We start from the raw sequence: 22520 nt of genomic DNA, 5'->3' as shown, positions 1-22520 counted from the left end.
AAGGAGTTAAGCATTTCCTGCCCAGCATGGGAGCTGGAGCCTGGGCCAGCAGCTGCGGAGAGGGGAGGCCTCCAGCCCCACTCTCCCCAGGGCTCTCAGGCAGAGGGTGGGGGTGGGACGGGCAGGCATACCTGGACATCCACGACGCCTGCCTCCTCCAGGGTGATCTCTGGCTGGGTCAGCAGCTTCCGGCCCTCGTGGCCACCCATCTCCCAGAGGCGGGACTCCCGTTGCACTACCAGAAGCTTCTTTAACTACGACTCCACGAAACCTGAGAGTCAGAAAGATGGGCATGGGACAGGCAGGAGAAGGGTGGACAACCTGCTGGGGATCGAAGGGAGAGGAGGGGGCTCTGGCTCTCCAAACCTCACCCAGCCCTGTGCATCCCCTGGCCTTCCCAGCTGGGCCCCTTCTCCATCCAGTCCCTGGAGCCAGCCAGACAACACCTCCCCACTGCCCTGCCCTCCCCAGGACACTCGCTTTCCATGGACTCCCTCCCACCAGCTTGAGTGTGAGTCTCTTTACTTACCTCCTGGGGACAGCATGCAAGGGGCAGACATCTGCCCTACCCCACCCTGCCCCCTCCAGCCACCAATTCCAGAGCACAGATCTGGAACAACCCAAACCTCCTGGGATCAAGTCCCAGCTCTGCCACTTACTAGCTGTGTGATCTTGGACAAGTTACTTAACCTCTCTGTGCCTCAGTTTCCTCACAGTGAAGTGGAGACTGTAACAGAACCTACCTCAGAGTTATAATGCAGTATTTCATGAAAAGTGCTTAGAGGAGGGTTTGGCCCATAGTAATGGCTATGAAAATGTCAACAGTGATTTTACTGGAGTATGTTATTACCACTAAGCCATCTGCTCACCATGTCAGGGCGGCAAGGGGGCTGCAGTGGGAGAGGGGGCCTTCTGGGGTACTGTCACAGCAGTGCACGCACGATGGGAAAACCAGGGATGGAGGTGGCCACTGAAGGAGTTAGAATTCCAGGCTGGGAAAGGGTGGTCCTCAAGGAGCCGCAGTCCCAGTCACAACCCGCCCCCCATCCCTCCACCCTCTGCTGCCCACCCGGGCCCTGAGGGAGGAGGACCCTTGCTAGACCCAGCTCAGCCTCGGGACCAGCCACACACAGCTCCCCCAGCTTGGGCAGTCATCTTAGGTCCTCTGGTTCCACCTGGTGGTCAGAACTGGTATCGCATCCATGAGCCACTGACCAAAGTGGGGCTCCTTCTGTGGGGGAGCTGGCTGGGTGGGGAGGTGGGGGCACCACATTTACCTACTGTATCTGTCGACCTAAAAGTCTTATGCAGCGGCGACTGGAGGGTGGCAATGCCTGGGACACAGAGCTTGAGTGAGCTGTCCTCCTCTGTTTCCTCTTCCCCGCCTTTCTCCTCACAGGGCAGGCCTTCCTTGAGAGGGATCTGAGGGTGTGCCCATGACTGAGCAGGTGAGGAGGGTGGGGCCGAGCCTGCAGCCCCCACGCCCACGGAGACCCAGAACAGAAAGCAGGAGGGAACAACGGCTCTCAAGAGGTTCAGGCAGGTGGCCGCCCCCCCGGGCCCCACCCAGGCCTCGCCCCGCACTTTCAGCTAGCCCCACTGACCTTGGCCGGGGCCGATTTCTGGAGCTGTTTGTACAAGCTGAGGAGGCGGTTCCAGGGAGTTGCCCCCACCTGGGAGGAGGCCAGCCTGAGGTCTCCTGTGGAGCGGTAGTGGTCACTGATAGCTCACAGCAGCAAGAGGCAGCCCAGGCCCAGGAGGACAGGGCCATCAGGAGGCTGAGCTGAGGCCCAGGTTTCCTTATTTTCTTTAGCAAACACCTGCTACATGCTGGGCACAGTTCTAGGCACTTCACAGAGAAAATCTCACTCAATCCTTGCTACTGCCCTCTGGGATAGGTACTATTATATTCCCATTTTGCAGATGAGGAAAGTGAGACACAGAAAGGTTGAGTGACTCGCCACCATCACACGGCTTGGCCTAGTGGAGGTGGGATTCAAACCCAGGCAGCCCGCCTCTAGCGTCCCCTCAAACTGCCCTGTGTCCTTCCCGGCCCTACACCCCTGGCATGTCCCCCACACCTGCGGCCACCACACTCACCATCAAGCAGACGCTCCTTCTTCTCCTCCCCGGTGAAGGTCTCGGGGCTGATATCCAGTGGCCCCATGGCCCTCTGCAAGCATCCTTGCTCCACCGCCAAGGCTTGGGCAAAGTGGCCCCTGATCCCAAAGCATAGTCAGATGGGGGTGGCAGGTGGGGCCCAGAGATGTGGTGAAGGCCCCCTAAACCCCCCAAGGCTCTCCTAGAGGCCCTGCTCAGCTTCCTCTAACCTCCTGCTCCCAACTACTCCCTGCTCGGCCCTCTGGGGTCTTCATCACAGAGGGGATGATCCCTCCCCAAAAGTAGGGTGAGGGTTTCCCTGGTGGCGCAGTGGTTGAGAGTCTGCCTGCCAATGCAGGGGACACGGGTTCGTGCCCCGGTCCGGGAAGATCCCACATGCTGTGGAGCGGCTGGGCCCGTGAGCCACAACTACTGAGCCTGGGCGTCTGGAGCTTGTGCTCCGCAGCAAGAGAGGCCGCGGCAGTGAGAGGCCCGCACACCGCGATGAAGAGTGGCCCCCGCTCGCCGCAACTAGAGAAAGCCCACGCACAGAAAGGAAGACCCAGCACAGCCAAAAATAAATAAATAAATGAAATTTAAACAAAACAAAACAAAAAAAAGTAGGGTGAGGAGGGGCGTGGGGAGCAGAGAGAGAAGTGGGCCCCCTTCCTCACCAGGGGTGGGTGCCAGGTCCAAATGAGAGTGGGAACCAGGAGGGAGAGAGTGGGGAGGGAAGGTGGGGGGAGTGGGGCCCAGGAAGGAGCTGGGAAGTAACAGGAGCCCCGGCTCAACCCAGAGCACCCCCCTTTCCTTTCGGTGCCTCCCTCCACAACCACTCACTTGCGGGAGGACCCCCATCTCTGCCTCACCCCCTCCCCACATCTCCAGGCTCCTCTCCACCCCTGACACGTCTGTCCAACCATGCCCACCCAGTCCTCTGTCCACCCAAGGAGTCCGCTCCTGGCCCCTCCCCAATTTGGGTCCTCCCATCTCAGGCCCACATCCTTCCCCCTTCTTACATCCAGGCCTCCTCCCAGTTCCTCCATCCCAGGCTCCTTCCCACCATCCACAGCCCAGCCCCTCACCTGTCTGAGGTCCCTGTATCCCCTGCTGCCTCTGTCTGTTCCTCTTCCCTCTCCTCCAACTCAGACAGGTTGCCCAGCACCTCCTGGCTTCCTCTGGGCAGGACTGGCTTCACCTCTACACCCTGAGCCAGGACCCTCAGGACCTCCACGGGGGTAGGGGTCTGGGGCCCTGTGTCCCCCAGCCCCAGCCCCGAGGGATCGGGCTGTGGCAGGGCCACAGAGAAGGTGTAGGGCAGCGTGGCAGGAGACCTGGACTCCCGCCCTGCTCCTCCCTGGTGATCAGTCATCAAAGGGGTGGCGTTCTGCTCTCGAAAGGGACAAGACTGGCCCCCCAGCAGGGCCTTGTCTGAGCTCTTTGGGCTGCCCTTGCTCCCCACCAGGCTACGGAAAAAGCGGAACATGGAGGAGTGGCCCAAAATTCGGGATCGAGGGCTTGAAGCTGGGGCCTCCATCCTGACAAGGACCCTGACTCAGAGGGAGGGGCCACAGCAGCCACCTCAGGACCAACTACTTAAGAAAAGGAGGAGTTTTCAAATTAAACCCTCCAGTTGGAAACTTCCAGGAGTTCTAGAAGGCAAAGGTAGGGGAGGGGTGGGGGGAGAAGGTAGGAGGGCTTAGTTGGGGGCAGAGAGTGCAAGGGGTTGATGAGGCAGGGGAAGGAGGCCTGGGGAGCCAGCCTGAAGGGAGAGGGGGTTGGCGAGGCTCCAGGAAACACCAGGGTGGGGGGCAGGCAGAGGTGGCTGGAGAACCCCAACTCTGAGAATGGGGTGGAGGCACACAGCTCTCTCCAGGCCTGTCCTTCCCTGGCTGCGGTAGCTTCTGTCCTTGAGAACCATTCAATCCCTGAGGCCAGAGAGTCTCTGTCCTCCCTCTTCTCTCTCCTCTCAGTATCCAGCTGGCACATGCCCAGATGGTAGCACAGACCCACTGTGTTTTCATGTTTACCTGCCTATCACATTCAGGATTTTTCTCTCTGCAGACCACCGAGGTGCTTGGTGTACAGGTCTTAATTGCGCGTTGAATCTCAATTTTGTATTATTATTCCTCACGGCACCTACAGACCTGATTATAAACCCAGCTCAGTGACCTTGGGCAAGGTTCCTTAAACCAGCTGAGCCTCAGTTTGTTCAGCTCTAAGATGGGTGTGGTCCACTGCACTTACTTCCAAGGGTTGTTCCAAAGAGGTTTTAAAGTGCCGGGTACACAGTGGCGCTTAAGAAACCTCGCCATCCTGGCTTTTTTATTGACATTGATGGAAGCAGGGGAAAGATCAAGGATGAGGACTGGGAATCAACGGTGGGAAAAGCAGTGGGGGAGGGGGAGCCACTCTGCCTGGGTGGGAGCCGCTCTCTCCGCCTGGGAGCCCTGTAGGCTGGGGCATCTGCATCCGGCGGCCACAGAGCAACTTCCTCTAGAGGGAGCTGATTGGAGCCGGGAACCGCCGGCACCTCTATGATCGCCGCAGCCTCGCGGGTCCCCAGGGCCGTGCTGGGACCAGCAGAGGCTGCATCCAGACACCAGGAATTCACTGACGCCCCTTCCTGGGAGCCAGACCTGGGTACCTGACCCTGGGAGCAGCCACTGGCTCCTCAGGATCTCCAGCCTCTGCCCTGCTGAGCCGTCCCGGGCCTGGGCCAGGGTCCGGGCAGGTAAGCCGGGAGGGTCCTGCCCATGCTCCCCACTCTCGGCAGCCCCAGGCCCAGGGTGAGGCAGGGAGCCCGCAGGGAGCCCGGTGGGGAGGGGGAGGCCTCGAGGCTTGTCTGGGCAGCTCCACCAACTCCTGCTCAGGGCCTGATCCGGCCGGGGCTCCCTCTGGCTGCTCCTCAGACAGCTTTCCCTCTTGGCCTGGCCCTGGTGCCAGAGAATCGGGTGCTAAAGAACCAGGTTCTTTAGCAGTCTGGGGGATGGGAGTGGAGGTCAGAGCCAAGGTCAAGGGCAGGGGGAGAACTTTCACAGCACTTCCTGCTGTCCCAGGAGCCCTAAGACTAGGTCTGCAGCAGGGCTAGGTCTGCATCTCCCCCCCGCCCCGGGAAACATCCTGGGCCCAGCAAACCCCGCAGGTGGGGCACAGTGGACTCTCCCTACCAGGAAGTCAGGCCACTTGGATGGGGGCAGAGGTAGACCCAGGTTGGCATAGGCCTCTGGCCCTGGGGCCAGTTCTGAGGCTCCACTTTCTCCCCAGCATTGAGCCCCAGGGGTAGCGGTAGAGGCAGTCAGCATCCTCCAGCCCTGCTGTCCTGGGGGCACTGGGTTTCGGAGACCAAGGGAGAGAGGAAGGTACCTTGTTCAGGAAGAAGCTTCTGGGATGGGGGTGTGCCAGGCAAAGGTCTGTCATAAGGAGTCTGAGCACCCAGGGGTGGAGGAGGGGAGAGTTGGTCTTCTCCCTGTCCCTGCCCTGAGACAGTGAAGGGGTGGAGAGCACAGGTGGTCCGGACTTTCCCCACCCTTCTCCTCAGGCACTTTCGAAAATGGCCCCAGGCCTGAGAGGGAAGGTGGGGGGAGGGGACACAGGCCCTCCCAGGGAGAGGAGGAGGGTGGCTTCCCGCCTGGGTGATGGAGGCAGCTTTGGGGTGGGGGGAAGTGAAGGGGGTGCAAATTGAAAGTGAAATAGCTTATGTCCAGGAAATACTCCCTCTGTGGAGGTTTACAGAGCATACTGGGGTTGTGGCCAGGACTAGGCAAAGGAGGAAAATAGGGGCTGGAGACAGGAGAGCAAGGGGTACATGTGATTTCCTCAACCACCTGCTAGGCAGAAATGTGAAGATCACAGGCGGGACGCAAACAAGGGAAGTTTCCCCGGAAAGGACACCCTCTAAGGTCCACAAACTGAAAAATAAATCTGAAATGAGTGCTGAGTGGAGGACTGACTCGTGGAAATTCAAATAACCAACCTGACTCCTTGACTAGCTCTGTGGCCTTGGGCACTAACTTCTTTGTGCCTCCCTTTTCCCACCTGTAAAATGGGTATGACATTGCTTACCCTGCCAGGTTAATGTGTTCTTTCCATGTCCCACACTCCCTGGGGAGTATTTGAACATACATGGTAGAAGTATACCACAGGCACTCAGGAAATGCTTGCGGCTAACGGGCCTGAGTTGGAAAACAGGTGTGTTCTGACTAGCCAAGGGGAAGTGGAACCTTCGGGGTCGGGCTTCGTGGGTCATTGGCTGGAAGGTGGCAAGTCTGCAGTAAGCGTGTGCTGCGTAGGGTGCAGGAGGCCCCGGAGCAGCGGAAGGAACCCCAGCTTCTGAAACTCGCCTCCCAGTGCGACTAGAGATCCACTCGGGCACTGCTGCGGCCACCCCTCCCTGGGCCCTGGCTGACCCCTGGGTGGGAATCTTGGCTGCCCGGCCTTTCTCACTCCCAGTCTCCTTGAAGAACTGCCAGTGAAATACTCAGTAAGTTCTTAGGACGGTGCGGTCTTTCAGGAGTGGGGGTCTCCTCCCTCCGTGTGCTGTTGGAACCTCTGGTCCCCATCTGCTTTCCTACTCACCCCCACAGGCTAACACTGCCATTCCTGCCAGGACCTGAGAAATGGCATCCGGACAAGGCCCAGGTCCTCCCAGGCAGGGGTGCGAAGAAGAACCTGACCCCTCCTCCACTTCGGGTAACTGTCTTTCTGCCCCCTCACCCCTCCCATAACCACCAGGGCCGTCTGTGAGGATGGAGAGAGCATATGTGGACAAGCCGGGCAAGATTTAAAGGCAGGCTCTCCCGCCTCAGTTTCCTCACCTTGGGTAAAGGAGAAAAGCATCTCCCTACCCAATGCAGGCAGGGGGGCAGCAGTGGGGGGTGCAGAGGCTGGGGGAGGCGGGGCAGTGTGCATGAGGTGGGCACCCTGCCATCTGCGAGGAGGAGGAAAGAAGAGTGGGGTGTGGCTGTCCTATCCCTGCCCTGGGAGAAATAAGGAAGTAAATCCACCTATCACCGAGTCAGGTCCGCTTAACAGGGAGAGGGATTGTTAACGACTTTGGGGAGGAAGTAAAATGGCTGTCCCTCTTTCCTCTTCCAAGGGGAACGTCAGGGACGCCTGCAGCTCGCGGCCCAGCACAGGCTGTTCCCTGGACTTTGGGTTCAGTCCCAGGTCTGTCACTATTTCCCGATGTGGCTTTTCTGGGCTACGATTTCAAATTCTGTCTCCCACGTTCCCTAAGCCATAAGGGCTCGGTGCCTTGGACAAACTAAAATAAAGTCGGGGACCCAAATGCCTGGGATTCTATCCTGGCTGCACCGCTCTCTCCAGCTGTACATGCTCGTGCAAGTTACGTAAACACTGCACCTCAGTTTCTCCATCCGTAAACTGGGGGTCACCTATTCCACAAGGCAGCTGTGACAAGAATCCTCTTTTCAGTGTCAGCCCTAGGTGGTAACTAAGGGCTAGAGGAGGGACACCTCTGTCCACAGGCAGAGTGAACCATCCCCAGAGCACTTCCTCCCTGACTCCTGGCTTTGATCCTCAGAGGAGCAGGTAGCCCGGGACACGGAGGAGGTTTTCCGCAGCTACGTCTTTTACCGCCATCAGCAGGAGCAGGAGGCCGAGGGGGCGGCTGCGCCCACTGACCCAGAAATGGTCACCTTGTCCCTAGAACCTAGCAGGTGAGCAGCAGCCCCCTGGGCCCACGGGGACATGTTCAGGGAGTTGGAGGCTCACGTGGGGTCACCATGCAGGTCCTGGGAGCTGGACAGGCCTGGGGGTTTTTCCCACTGCTGCTCCTTTTTCATGTGGGTTCCCACCCCCATCCGGGACCTGGCATCCTTTTCAGCACATGCCTGCCCCTTGTCCCTGGGCCCAGCCCTCGTGTCTGAGAACACGGTTGGGACCGCCAAGGAGGGGGGGCCCAAGGCTGGGGCATCTCGGGGAGGAGCCCTTCGCCATGAGCCCAGGCCCCAGCTCACCTGCTGCCTACCGTTCCTTGAGCACCATGGGGCAGGTGGGTCGCCAGCTGGCCATCATCGGGGATGACATCAACCGGCGCTACGACTCCGAGTTCCAGGCCATGTTGCAGCACCTGCAGCCAACAGCAGAGAACGCCTATGAGTATTTCACCAAGATCGCCTCAAGGTAGCTCTGGCCACTGCCTCTCCGCTGTGCTGTCACCACCATGCCAGGCCCTGCCCATGGGATGGGGGACACACTTCTCTGTCGGCACCAGAAGACGTGTTTGCTGTCCCCGTGTCTGCTGTTAACTCACGCGGGGCCTTGGGCCCCTGTCTTTCTCTTTCTGAGCCCAGACTCTTCATCTCTGCATAAGCGCACAGCCCTTGTTAACTCTGGCCCCGAGGACTTGACCTGTTAGATCAGGGCTATAGAGGGGCTCGCGGTGGGGGTGTCCCCAGAGCTCCCCAGCCCCGCTGGGACACGGCTCTCCTTCTGATTTGGAACCACATTTCACACCAAAGATGGTTGCTGGCTCTGGCTTCAGCCCACCAGGTCCTGGAAATGGCTTCCAGATGCTATAATCTGGTGTCAGACAGGCAGTGGTTAAAGAAACCAGCAGCCTGGGCAAATCTCAGCTTTGCCATTTACCGGCTTTGTGAAACTTCCTAGCCTTCAGTTTCCTGGTCCGTAAAATAGGGGAAATATGCTTAGAACAGTGTCTGCACTTAAAGGTGTTAGCTGTTGTCACCATCTGGTTAAAGAGGTCAGTCTCAGGGTAGGTTCGAGGCTGAGGGTGAAGGCAGGAGTAGCCGATAGATTCAGAATTAGTGCTCGGAGCTGAAACATCCTGCCCGTGTCCTGAGAGGCCACCGCCCACTCAGCTGTGATTCCAGGACTGGACTGTCCTAACCTCCTCTTCTGTCCTTTTCTCTCTGCTGTCCCTCGGGCTGCCAGGCCAGCAGCAATGCCCACAGGTAATCTCCCTGCTGCCTCCGTCTGCTCGCTCTGCCCTCCACGCTCTCTGTGCCCCTTTGCTCCCCCAGCCCTGGGGCCACAGCCCCAGCAGCAGCATCCCATTGCTCTGCCCTCTGAGCTTTCTCCTTTCACAGAGACACGGGCTCTAACCAAATTGAGGCCAGGCTGGGGCAGCCTCTACCACCTCCATTCACAGCTAAGCCATTTTGCTTTCCAGCTGGGAGAGGGGTAGGGGTCTCCAAGGGGGTGGGAGAGGCAAACAGATGAAGGGCCCTCTAGAGGTCTCCACTGACTGTATCTCCTCGGCCCACAGCCTGTTTGAGAGCGGCATCAACTGGGGCCGAGTGGTGGCTCTGCTGGGCTTTGGCTACCGCCTGGCCCTCCACGTCTACCAGCGCGGCCTGACTGGCTTCCTGGGCCAGGTGACCCGCTTCGTGGCCGACTTCATGTTGCATCACTGCATTGCCCGGTGGATCGCACAGAGGGGTGGCTGGGTGAGTGCCCAAGCATTGACCACCTCCTCCCTGCTGCTAGGGCCGCCCCTCTCCCAGCCCCACCCCAGTCCCCAGGAGCCGAATATGCCGCCAGCCCCCCTATGACCACTCTGTCTCTCCTGGCAGGTGGCAGCCCTGGACTTGGGAAACGGTCCCATCCGGACTGTGCTGATAGTTCTGGCTGTGGTTTTGTTGGGCCAGTTTGTGTTACGAAGATTTTTCAAGTCATGACTCCTGGAGGGGTCCTTTGGGGTCTTGAGACCCCTGCGTGGACTTTGGCCCAGTCTTCTTCCTTCACCTCCTCCCCTGCAGGGGTCCCCTCCTTAAGAGCACAGAAGCTTTAGCAAGTGGGCACTCCAGGTTTGGAGGGTCCCTGCCCAGGGGTCCATCAGACTGCACGGGTGCCCCAACATTGCATGGTGCTAAAGGGCCCCCTCTCAGAGAGGGGCTATGGCCCCCTCCCTTAGCTCTCTGGGACCCCCTCAGCCCTGTCTACTGGGTTTTGGGGAGATGATAAGTTGGGGAAGCAAGAGGCTAGGAGCCGCTTCTCCCCAAGGAGTTGTTAACGGTTTTAGCTTTTTATAATATCCTTGAGGGGACACTGCCCCCCTCCGATTCCCACCTCTCTACCCAAAGCCAGGACGTCTGGGGTGTGCGGGTTAATAGCCCTACCCTTTCCCAGGATTCAGCTGTTCTGGAAGGTCAGAGCTTAAATGCTGGGCCTGGAGCTCAGTCCTGGCCCTTCCTAAACATCATGTCCCCCAGGAACAGGACCAGTGGGGGGTGGAGACGAGGTATGGCTCAGCTCTCCTCCCCGCCCCGCTCCCACTGCCCCATATTGCCTTTGCAGCTGGACTCTCAGGGATTCTGGGGGTGCAGTGGGGGTGGAGTAGGGGTGCAGACCATCAGCACCTTCCAAGCCTGCCTCCTGAGGCCCTCATTCTCTCCCTTCCCCTCACCTATTACCACTTGCTCCCACACCCAGACCCCACCCCTGCTCACTACAAGTGAAGCTCGCCCCACCCCCATCACTCCAGAAAAGGCAGGCAGGGGGCTTGGGTGAGTGCAGTGCTGAGGCCCCCTCCTCGCCCAGGCTACAGGGTTTAGGACTGCAGTTTTGTTATGGTCAGGGAAAGGGGGTAGGGAGCTCAACTTGAAGTTTCTGAGTGAGAGAAGGGCTATTAACACCACTAGGAATCCCAGGGTTGGGAGCCGCCCTCGTGGCCTGGGCACAGTGTAATCTGGGGTTACGGATAGAGGAACTGTGAATATTTGAACTCTACCCCCAGTCTCTACACTCCTCACTCCACACCTGCCCAAGCCTCTCCTGATGGGTGGGGTAGGAGTGCCTCGTCTACCTTGTACAGCCTAGGGGTTTGGAGGTCAGGGGAGAGGGGTTCTTGATGAAGCCAAATGCAGGGAGGGGGTGCAGATGGAGCCAGCTGGCCACCTCCCACCCTCTGAGTGTGTCTGAAAATAAACTGCAATCCCTCCACTCCCACTTGATCATTTTTGTCTCCTCTGCTACCCTTCTCTCCATCAGGCTGGACGGGGAACCTGGACACGCCTGGCTTTTACCTGGTTTTTACTGACAGGTCTCATCTCGGGCCTCCTGAATCCTGTGGAGGGCTGGGTGTGTTTCTCCAGCCTCCTAGAAGGCCTTGGCCCCTCCCCACTCTTCTCCAGCCCCTTCTCCAGGAACGACCCTCATTTCTTTGGGTTCCAGGCAAGTTTCCCATCCCCACAGAGTCAGGGGTCTCCAAACTGCTAGGCTCTGGCTGCAGAGCTGGTGGGGCAGCTGCACCTGCCTGGGGACCCCCACAGGCCTGGCCTGAATCCCTCTCCGTTCGGGGGCCCACCACCCACGCTTGGCTCCACCTGGGACACAGTGTCCCGGCTCCCTCTTCCCGATGTCCCCCACAGCTAGCACACACACAGGGCTTTTCATTCTAGGAGTTTTGTGCTGCATGGGAGTCCCTATGGGGACACAGCCAGGGGTGATAAAAATAACAAGCACGGGGGCGTTTAAATGTTCCAAAATCTACAAAGTCTTTCCAGTCCTGGGCACCCTGGTCTGTTTTCTGACACCCTTCCAAAGTGGTCACATGCAAGTCCTAAAGGATTCAGGCTTCTCTTTCACTCCCCCGAGGGCATCTTGCCAATCCCCTGGGCCCTCCGACTTGGTCTTCAAAGAGCCCACGTACTGACTGCAGTCATAGGGAGGGGGCCCCTGCAGCAGTGGTGGCTGAAAGGGTGGTGGATACAAGGCCCCTTGCAATTTCCTGCAGGAAAAGCTCGGAGACGACATTTATGGAACATACTCTGTGCCGGGCTTTATGCTGATAATTTATCATACATGCCCAATCAGTAGGTATTATAGCTGGTGACCAGGAATAGGGGGGGCCCTAAACTCCCACTTTACAGATAAGGAAACTGAGGTACCTGTCCAGAGTTACCAGGTAGAAAGGTTGGAGAGCTGGCACTTGCCACCAGGATACTGGCTCGAGGTTTTACATGGAGGCCGGAAGGGTGGGGGCTGGGGCCGTTGGTCTTGAGCACAGGTCTGCCAAGGGGTGAGGCGGTGGAGGTAGCCTACACGCTACCGGCGGGAACCGCGCGACCCCTCTGAGAACGCCGGGAGGTGAGCCGGCTGCCCGGGTCAAAGATGGCCGCTGCTGCATCAGGCACGCAAGCGTGCCCTCTCGTGGGCAGGGCCTCGGCGCGCACCTCTCACCCCCTCCCCGCGGGAGGCTGGAAGAAAGGTGGGCCCTGGTGGCAGCTGTGTGTCCTCTGCCCCTGTAAGAAAGGCGTTAGAACTCTATCCTGGAAGGTGTGGGAAGCCCCATAAGGTTTTGGCCTGTGTCTAGCCTTCCACTCCACCCTCTATTCTGCCAGGACGAAGTTGCCAAAACAAATCTAAATACATCCCGGAGCTGTGAGGCGTGAGAACTTAGGAGGGACAGAATAAGGCAGGGAGCAGATGGGCTCTGCAGGTATTAAGGAAGTTAAATCAAATTCTTCTCAAGATTTGTAGGTCTTCTGAAATTGTACCTTCGTCTCCTGCAAAGAGGTCTAGATTCCTCAGTCCGTAGTGCCATGGAGCTGGGGCAATGCAGCCAGGGGAAGGAGCGTGTTCAGGTGTCAAGCTCAGTTGTGCAGCGTCAGTATAAACTGGCACCTGCCCTGCCTCGAACCCGGTGCCTCCCCGCCCCCACCCCGCAGCGTACCTTCATGTGTTTGCTGTTTTACAGCCTCTGAAGAAAGTTTATTTTAGGCCACTGGGTGTCCATCCAAATGAGAAAATCCTTCCTTTGCCCAAACCACTCAGTAGATTGTTTGAACAAGTTTTTAGGACCTAACCATCTGAATAGCATTAAAATTAATTAAAATTAATTCGTTAGTTAATTAAAATAAAGAAAACAACCATATCCTGCTCCAGTTGTACACACCAAGGATGTAAAGGCCCAGATCAAAGACACTTATTTAGTTCAATCTAAGCAGAACAGGTGTGTGTTTGTGTGTGTGTGTGTGTGAGTGAGACAGAGACAGAGAGAGAAGGGAGTTACAAGAGATTGCCAGAGGTATCTAAATGTCAAGGTCCAGAAAATCAGCAAAACCCAGTTTATGGGACATGGTTGCCAATTGCCAAACACCATAAAAAGGTGAACACCAGACTACTGGGATATAAAAGATGGGGGAAGAGGAGGGATTCAGCCCACCAGTTAACAAGAACAAAAAGCAGTGGTCTGCCCTATCGAGCACATGACTGGAAGCAGATCCCTAGCAAATTGTATGAATGAATCAAAAGAGGGGCAACCTCACAAGACCAAAATCAAGTGATGGAATAACATGGGCAGAAACTGGACTTTCTGAGAAAAGTCAATAGCTTAAGAGACGAAAGCCACAGAATCTCCCTCCACCTGGAGTATGGGATTTGGCAACGGATGCAGGCAGGCACCAAATGGATACCTGTGAGCATGCATCCATTGCTGAAATAAACATGGATATGAGTATACCTCTCAGCTCCACTTAACCAACTCTTCATTTGCAGTCTGGGAATCATTCCTGGTGCCCAATGCCTCAAGTTTTTCAAGGTTTAGCTAAGAACACAGTTCTTCAAAGTTTTCTGTTCCATCACATCGTGCAGTGAACCTGCTTTGCAAAGTTCACGGCACAGACTTTTGTGATGATTGGCTGCATGGAAGCTGGGCTCACCGGCCTTCTCATGTTTTGACTTGAACCCTCTCTTAGAGCATCCCTACTAAGAGCAATTTCTCCAATTCATTTCCAGCAGATGGTTAGGCTTCCTCGAGAGTGAGAACAGTTTCTTGCTCAATTCTCAGGAGGACCACACCAGGGTGAATTTGGCATGTCCAGCATCTCTGAACTGTGGACGTTGTGAATCAGAGTGCATAGGAGGCACTGGGCTGGGCTTAGGGATGTGGGTTCCCATGTCTGCTAAAAAAGAATGAGATTTCCAGGAACCTGATTGCCAGCCTACTAGCAGGCTGAGTGTGAGAAGGGCTGAGTGCAGGCTAAAAGCCAAATGCTATCCTGGTGAGGAGGTGGGGGAGTCCCTGCATTCAGTTGTGATGTGTAGTGTAATGGACGAGATTGTTTTTACATGACCTTGGCTGGCCTGAACAATGGGCTGGGTAGGAGTAGCCCTCCTTCCTTCTCCCAGTGAGAGGAGCCACACCCAAGCTCAGCTGACCGCTGGACTGGGGGCTTTTCCAAATATTCTCTGCCCCCCTCCTTGGCCAGTTGGGGACACAGTAACATCCATAGGCCAGAGGTGTCCAGTTACTGGCATCCTCAGACAACTCCTGTAATGGGCTGGCCCCCCGAATCCAGACTGAATGGTGCCAAGCAGCCTGGTGTTCCTTCATTGACAAGGCTGCTTTCCCATGCTAGCTCTATACAAAGGCAGAGTGATGGCAAGAAGGCCCTTCGCTGGAATGCACACTGTAAAGCAGGCCCAGCTACCCCTGGCCTGGCTCGCCTCCACAGAATGAGATGAAGGTCAGAGGGCTGCGGCTGCTTCTCTTATTGACCTCCTTGTTTTCTCTTTCCCCAGCAAAGCTGGGTGTCCTACAATTTAACTCAAATCTGGCACTTGTCTACCTGGAGATAGCATCAGATCCCCCGAGTTAAGGGCTCAGTCCCTGAAGACTACCCCCACCCCCACCTCAAATGCCAATAGCAAGTCCAGATGCTTCTGACAGACCGGCTATAGAAGTTCCAACAACCCCTTCCTCTTGTTCGATCAATTTGCTAGAGCGGCTCAGAAAACAGTCTACTTACTAGATTGCCAGTTTATCACAAAAGATATTAAAAGATACAAATGGGGACTTCCCTGGTGGTCCAGTGGTTAAGACTCAGCGCTCCCAATGCAGGGGGCCCAGGTTCGATCCCTGGTCAGGGAACTAGATCACGCATGCCACAAGTAGGAGCCCACATGCTGCCACTAAGGATCCCTCACGTAGCAACAAAGATCCAGCATGCTGCAGCTAAGACCCAGCGCAGCCAAATAAATAAACAAATATTTAAAAAGAAAAAGATACAAATGAACAACCAGATGATGAAGAGATAGGGTCAGGTCTGGAAGAGTCCAGAACACAAGAGCTTCTGTCCCCATGGAGTTCTGGGTGTGCCACCCTCCTGGCAGGTGGAGGCATAGCTGGCAGGTGTTCACCAACCAGGACGCTCTCCCAAACCGCATGGTTCAGAGATTCTTACGGAAGCTTCATTACACAGGCATGGTTGATTAAATCGTTGACCACTGGTTACTGATTCAACCTCCAGCCCCTCTCCCCTTCTCCAGAGGTGGGAGAATGGGGCCAAAAGTTCCAACTCTCTAATCAAAGTTGGTTCCCCTGGCAACCAGCCCCCATCCTTAGGGGCTTTCCAAAAGTCACCTCATTAACATAAACTCAGGTGTGGCTGAAAGGGCCTTGTTATGAATAACAAAAGCACCTTTAAAAAAAATGCACCTTTATATATCGCTCTTATCTCTTAGGAAATTCCAAGGATTTTAGGAGCTCTGTGTGGGGAACACGGACAAAAACCAAATATGTATTTCTTATTATAAATCGCAATATCACAAAGTCTATTTCCATGCTACATGATGCTATGGGATTTGTCTCGAATGTGTGTCTGACAGGGAGAGACCCAGACGGGTTTTGTCTATGGGAAACACCCCTTCCTTGCGCCCAGGACCGCCACCCCCCCCCCCCCCCCCCCCCCCCCCGGTGCACGCTTCGTGCCACAGTGCCTCCCTCTGCCCACGGCTGCCCTGAGTCAGCACCGCTTCTGAAGCCTCTCCGCTCCTCATCTCCCCATCTCTGCCTTCCCATTCCCACTGCCAAGGCCCTGGGGTGTATCCTCAATGTTCCAGGTTTTGGTAATGGCCCTTCCTTGGGTCCTGCCCAGCTCAAATCCTCCCAGAACCCCACCACCGCCAAACCCACTTCACGAAACATTGTCTTTATCATGTCACATCCCCACTTCAGATCCACTAGATCCGTTCTATTCATTACGTTCACTTCCTCTTTGCGGGTCCCTGGTGGAGGCACTGGGAAGCCAATGTCTCTCTATCCTTAGGGAGCTTCCACTTCAAAGGAGGAAGCGCCAAGCAGTGACAATAGCTCAGGTGAGAAGTGTCAGGGCAGCGCAGGGGCCGTGGGGTCCCAGAGGAGATGCACCAAGCCAGGTCTGGGGGTGATCCAGGGAGGCTTCTCAGAGGAGGGAACAAACAGACATTTGAGACCTTTCCAGCTTTTCTCTGACTCCTACCAGATGGTCCAAGTATCACGCTGTTGTCTTCAGAGCTCCTCCACTTCTTCCCTGTCCTCCAATCCACATTTAACAGGATCTGCTCCCCACCCACCTCTTTTCTTTGTTTCAACCTGCTTCTTCGTCCTTTAACATCAGAAGGGCAGCAGAATGTGCCACCTCAAAATATGACACTTTGGTATATTTTGAGCTGTAGGCACTTGAAAAACAGCAAATGCAGGGAGAGGCTTTCTCGGAATCCCCCTTATCTGCCTAAAGACAGATCCTCTCAGGATGGATTGTCATGGATTCCCCTCCCCAGGAGTTTCATCAACCAGAGAAGACTGTTTATCCTCAAAGAGGAGACTAGAAGTCCACATCGCACCAAACTTTGTCACAAACTGTCGTATCTCCCATCTGTTCTCTTAAGGGCCCGTTTGCTTCCTTAAAAATCATTTACTCTCCCCTAAGAGGCCTACATAACCCCTCCCCCTTCCCTATTCAGATGGTATTTAATCCTGAATTCTAAACTACATCAGGAAGTTACTCATTTTTCCCTGGGTATCTCCTCCCAGGTATATATGAGGTATACAAGTCAATGCACTTCTACTTGTTTTCCTCTTGTTAATCTGTCTTTTATTGCAGGGGTCTCAGCTAAGAATTCAGAGGGGTAGAGGAAAAATTATCTTCCCTCCCCTACATATCCAATGTTAATTCCATCTCTGTCAGGAAGCCTTCTGTGACCACCCTCCAAACCTGGGTCAGTTTCGCCCTTCTCTCATCTCCAGTGTTTCTTGGGATCTGATGCTTAATGGTCTTGTCCAGTTAGGAAGATCATTTCACTTTAAGTTTTGGGACCCGGGTATAAGTCTTAGGTCTTCCTCTTACATAGCTTTTGGGCTAGTCCCTCTAAATGTGAAAATAAATAAGAATGCATGCTTGCTTTCATTCATTCAACAAACATTTATTGGATACCATGAAGGCTCTATAAAACCAAATGGAGTGGAATGTCTGAGAACTTTGCTCTAGTATTTGTATTTGTCTTGTTATGTATATGATTTACCGGTAGGAACTGAGTTGTATCTATTGAATTTGTTTGTCAATTACTGCTAATCAAATAATAGGACCTCATTGTAATCTTCAAAAATATTTTATTATTAATAATAAAATCTGGGGCTTCCCTGGTGGCACAGTGGTTAAGAATCCGCCTGCCGGGGCTTCCCTGGTGGCGCAGTGGTTGAAAGTCCGCCTGCCAATGCAGGGGACACGGGTTCGTGCCCCGGTCCGGGAAGATCCCACATGCCGCCGCGGAGCAACTAAGCCCGTGCGCCACAACTACTGAGCCTGCACTCTAGAGCCCACGAGCCACAGCTACTAAGACTGTGTGCCACAACTACTGAAGCCCATGTGTCTAGAGCCTGTGCTCCACAACAAGAGAAGCCACCACAATGAGAAGCCTGCGCACTGCAATGAAGAGTAGCCCCCACTCGCCGCAAATAGAGAAAACCCGCGTGCAGCAACAAAGACCCAACTCAGCCAAAAATAAATAAATAAATTTGTAAGAAAAAAAACACAATGTACACTGTACACCTGAAACTAACATAACATTGTAAGTCCACTATACTCCAATAAAAATTAAAAAATAATAATAAAATCTGAGTTTTTATTCTGTGTCGGATACATACTATACCCTTTATATATTTTATCTTAATTAATTTTCACAACTTTATGAAGTATGCCCATTTAGCAGATAAAGAAATTGAGGTTTAGAGAGGCTAAGTAACTCTCCCAGAGTCTAAGTGAAAAGTGCAAGTGTAAGTAAAATCCAAATCTGTTTTATACTAGGAACCTAAGATTTTTCTGAAGTCTATTACCTGAAGTCTTTACCATTATGTTACTCTGCTTTCTTTTTATTATAACTGGGAAACACAGTTATAGGGATAATAGAAGAAAAAACTAAAAATCACCATAATTCATTTTTCTTAACGTTTGTGTAGTCCTTTTCCAATCTTTTAAAAATGTACATACATAGTCAATAACCGTGTATCGGTTAGTTATTGCTGTGTAACAAAACTATCCCAAAGCTTAGCAACTTAAAACAATAACCATTGATTATTCCCCACAGTCAGTGGTTCAAGTGGACAATTCTGCTGATCTGGGCCAGGCTTGGCTGCTATTAGTTGGGTACATTCATGTGTTTGTCATCAATTGGCAGGTCAACTGAGGGCTGGCTTGTCTAGGATAACCTCAGCTGGGCAACTCAGTTTCCTCCATGTGTCATTCATGTCCCTCTGGCAGCTTAAGCTGGGAATGTTTTGGACATGTTTTCATGGTGATCACAGAGGAGCAAGAGAAGTAGCAGAGGGGACTTCCCTGGTGGTCCAGCAGTAAAGAATCCGTCTTACAATGCAGGGGATGCAGGTTCGATCCCTGGTCAGGGAACTAAGATCCTACATGCTGCAGGGCAACCAAACCTGCGTGCCACAACTACTGAGCCCACGTGCCACAACTACTGAGCTTGCAAGCCTCAACTAGAGAGCCTGCATGCCACAAACTACAGAGTCCACGTGCCCTGGAGCCCACACATCACAACTAGAGAGAGAAAACCCACGTGCCACAACTAGAGGGGAGCCTGTGTGCCGCAGCTAGAAAGAAGCCCGTGTGCCACAACGAAGAGCCTGCGCGCCGCAATGAAAGATCCCTTGTGCCACAATAAAGACCTGACGCAGCCATAAATAAATAAATAAATGAAAAGAGAAGTAGCAGAAACACAGTTTTTCTAACCTCTACTTATGGCAAGTCAGCTAACATTACTACAATGGCCAAAGCAAGTCACATGGCTAAATTCAGATTCTTTAGGAGGGTGAGAAATTAGACTCTGCTTCTGTTATGGAAGGAACTGAAAATTCACAGGACAAAGGGTGTGAATATAGGGAAGGGTGAAGAATTGGAGCCATCAATTAAATCAACCTACCAATCTGTCCTCTGGCCACAATTATTTCTGTTCTCTCTCCATGCAAAATATGCTCATCACCATTTCAGGACCCCCAAAAGACGCATCCATTCACGGCATTAGGCTCAAAGTCCAGGATCTTGTGATCGACATCAGGTCTGAATGTGGCTCTTGAATGCAATACCTATGATCTAAAAAGACAAGTTATTTATCCCCCACAGACCCAAAATACAATGGTGAGTCAGGGACAGAATAACAATAGACACTCCCCTGAAAAAGAATAAGGAAGAATAGTTGGCATATGGAAGTCACTTGTCCAGAACACTTCTGAAATCAGCTGGGCAAATCCAGCCAGGTCCCCCTACTCTGGGGATGGGGAATATTCTCTGATGAGACCTCGTTCTCTTCCTTCAGAATGGCTCCCCAATCCACTATACTCCATGGCTTTTGGCTCACCCAACTCTGAGGGAATCTTTCCTTTCCCATCATGTTGCTTTGATAGAGGTAGAATACGATAGTTATACAGGTAGTTGTAGAAGTCCCAGTAGGGGGCTACAGATAGAGAGGGAAACCTAGGAAACTTTGGGAGACCACTGTATGTTAATGATTGCTCAAGAAAGCTATTGGAACGTTGTGGAACAAAGCAGCCTGGTTTAACTATAAAGCCATAAATAAAAGCACGAGATATGCCCCAGGCCATTAGGTGGAAGAAAAATGTCACCACCCTTCTCTGATTTGAATAAACGCTATGATAATCCTAGTTTGACCTCTGCCATTCTCCTGCCTGATATGAAGGAAGGAGGAACTAGTGATGTAAGCCTCACGTCTATTCGAAGGAGGTGGTCTTTCCCCCTCCCCCTTTCCTTTGACTATAAAATTGTAGCCCACTTAATCCTCAGGGCAGAGCTCCCTCACCTGCCTGCTTGCATCTCTTACAAGCGTCCTATATTAATAAAACTACTTCTTGCCTATCATTTTGCCTCTTGCTGAATTCCTTCTGTGCTGAGACACAAAGAACATGAGCCTCAGTAAGTCCAGATACCATGTGAGTGATTCTAATTAAAAGACTGTGGGTTCAAATCCCAAGCAGGGTTTTGGCCAGGTTCGAGTCCCGAACTGAGTCCCAATCTGAGGTGCACGGTTTCACCTTGGCTTCAACGGAAGAAACAACGACTGATGGTAGCTGAGAAATTTTCTCAGCTTGCTTTCTCTAGGTAGGCAGCCTAGAGCTTTCTCTAGGTAGGCAGCCTAGAGGCCTTTGTACAAGTTGAATAGTCAGTTCTTTGCACAGAGCCTAGACTAGCAGTGATTTGGGGGCTATAAGACCCTTAAAAACTTTGGAGTTTTTCTATGTATCTGATTGACTTTACTTCATGCACCAAGAGCCACACCCAAAATTCTCTTGGGACATGCTTCTCTGTTGACTAAGTCTCCATTGACTAAAGTCTCTGGGCTGTATCAGGATGCTGTGGGAGTAATGCCTTAAAATTCCTAGAAGCCCTTTTGTCCAGCTGAGAGGGTGGACTAGGCATTGCCTTGATTTTTTCAGAGGACTTAACAGTATTCAGCCACACCTTTGAGGCCATTTCTTAACTTTGATCATTTTTTACTGACCTAAGAGGCTGGGAATGAGAAATAATTTTATTTTCCAACCCAGAAAATTCTGCCCCCCCTTCACATTTCCTCCAAATTCTGCTTATAAGTTGACCAGTTCTTCCTTTAGCTCATCTCTTTCTTATAAAATTTTATCAAACACAGTTTAAGAAGGTAGGGTGGGCTTCCCTGGTGGCGCAGTGGTTGAGAATCCGCCTGCCAATGCAGGGGACATGGGTTTGAGCCCTGGTCTGGGAAGATCCCACATGCCTCGGATCAACTGGGCCCGTGAGCCACAACTACTGAGCCTGCGCGTCTGGAGCCTGTGCTCCGCAACAAGAGAGGCCACGACAGTGAGAGGCCCGCGCACCGCAATGAAGAGTGGCTCCCCCGCTCGCCACAACTAGAGAAAGCCCTCGCACAGAAATGAAGACCCAACACAGCCAAAAATAAATTAATTAATTAAAAAAAAAACAAAGAAGGTAGGGTAGGGGGTCCCCCAGAGGAAGAGAACCAGACATAACCTTTTTAACATAAGAGAAACTTAAGCCATTCCATTTTGTAATCCAAGCCTGGCCACAATGCTTGCCCTTGCCGAATAGGTCTGGTGGTTAATGATTCTAAGGGAACAAAAGAAGGTAAAAACAAACAGCTACTACCAGGCCAGGGAGATAACTTAACAATAGCAAAGATAATAAATCAGTTGTAAAGACTCCCAGTTCTGTTTCAACAGTAAAGGTTAGCCTGAAGCACATTCTTGAGCTGTTTTGCAGAATTCAAACCCCCTGGAGCACTCAACTACCAGATCAACTAAAACCTAAGGAATGATGACCTTTTCTGACTTTGGTAACAGTCAATCAACTAGAGCCTGGACTCTGTTGACCTTCGCCCCATTTCTATGCTGAATTCTCTGCCCAAACACCTTCATGAATATGCATGCACCCTTAGCTTAAAACTTACCTGATTTTGCTATTTGGTGAGACACTGCTTTGGAAAGGATCCCCAGTGTTCTCCTTACGTGCTGCAAGTGATGAATCCTGGCTTCTCTAGATCTTTGGCTTGGTTGTGTCTTTTGGCTGCGACCCACCAAGAGGCGACCCAGTTTTCAGTTACCAATAGTAAGATCCAGCTGACATTTTCTGCATTCTGCCTGGAAATTTCTTGGCTCAAGTCTACAAGTTCACTAGGTATATTTTCTATCACAGGTGACAGTTTTACTAATTGTTTGCCACTACATATACAGGTCACCATTTCTCCTTCTTTAACACTTTCTTAACTATTTTTCAGCCCCCCTGCCACCCTGTCCCAGAGCAAAAGTCACATATTTTAAGCTTTTGTTAAAAGCTTAACAAAAAATTGGTATTTCTGGTACCAATTTCTGTATCTGTTAGCTATTACTGAGACAGGAGAGGAGGGAAGAGGGTAAGGCACAACCCTTAAAGAATGACACAGCTGTTGAGAAAAACGATACTACAAAAGCTGGTTAGAACTGATTAGGCCCAAGTTGGCAGATGAGTCAACTTCCAGTGGACCTCGAGCCTCATTAAACACTCATTGTAATACATTAGCTAAATGACACACCCTCAGGTGACATGACAGTTCTGAGGCCGACTGTAAAAGGTCAAGAAGTGGCAATAGTCCAATTCCTGGAAATCCCTGCCCCTTCT

The 22520-nt window shown here is 53.0% G+C and overlaps 2 protein-coding genes across 22 annotated transcripts in view; one reads left to right on the top strand and one right to left on the bottom strand.

Annotated features, from left to right (window-relative positions):
* Window positions 1-22520, bottom strand: part of ZBTB9 (zinc finger and BTB domain containing 9) — a 92847-nt gene that overhangs the window by 19410 nt on the left and 50917 nt on the right. For 7 of the 19 annotated variants that reach the window (XM_060307555.1, XM_060307556.1, XM_060307548.1 and 4 more), the window contains 5 exons: window positions 19282-19451; window positions 8082-8194; window positions 2101-2219; window positions 1605-1699; window positions 132-1422 (listed from right to left, as the gene is read on the bottom strand). Coding sequence is in view for 3 of the 19 variants with exons in the window: in XM_070046685.1 (XP_069902786.1) it covers window positions 924-970; window positions 1278-1422; window positions 1605-1699; window positions 2101-2167 (354 nt within the window). In the remaining 16 variants the exon portion in view is untranslated. Of the gene's footprint in view, window positions 1-131; window positions 1470-1604; window positions 1700-2100; window positions 2220-8081; window positions 8195-19281; window positions 19452-22520 lie in introns of all 19 variants that reach the window. The other 12 variants (XM_060307558.1, XM_070046685.1, XM_060307561.1 and 9 more) reach the window with 8 other exon arrangements.
* Window positions 4597-17950, top strand: BAK1 (BCL2 antagonist/killer 1). 3 transcript variants are annotated; one of them, XM_060307566.1, is made up of 6 exons: window positions 4597-4834; window positions 6687-6792; window positions 7646-7781; window positions 8104-8247; window positions 9353-9533; window positions 11077-17950. In XM_060307566.1, the coding sequence occupies exons 2-6, from the start codon at window positions 6720-6722 to the stop codon at window positions 11302-11304; spliced, it is 762 nt and encodes a 253-aa protein (XP_060163549.1). In that variant the 5' UTR covers window positions 4597-4834; window positions 6687-6719; the 3' UTR covers window positions 11305-17950. The 3 variants fall into 3 exon arrangements, with proteins under 3 accessions (XP_060163549.1, XP_030726907.1, XP_060163550.1); XM_030871047.2 differs by lacking the exon at window positions 11077-17950 and adding an exon at window positions 9660-11069; XM_060307567.1 differs by lacking the exons at window positions 9353-9533; window positions 11077-17950 and adding an exon at window positions 9019-9346.

The sequence above is a fragment of the Globicephala melas genome, chromosome 11 (assembly GCF_963455315.2).
Source record: "Globicephala melas chromosome 11, mGloMel1.2, whole genome shotgun sequence".
NCBI classification, from domain to species: Eukaryota; Metazoa; Chordata; class Mammalia; order Artiodactyla; family Delphinidae; genus Globicephala; species Globicephala melas.
The sequence above is the reverse complement of the archived record's forward strand: the minus strand, read 5'-3'. Positions and strand labels throughout refer to the sequence as shown.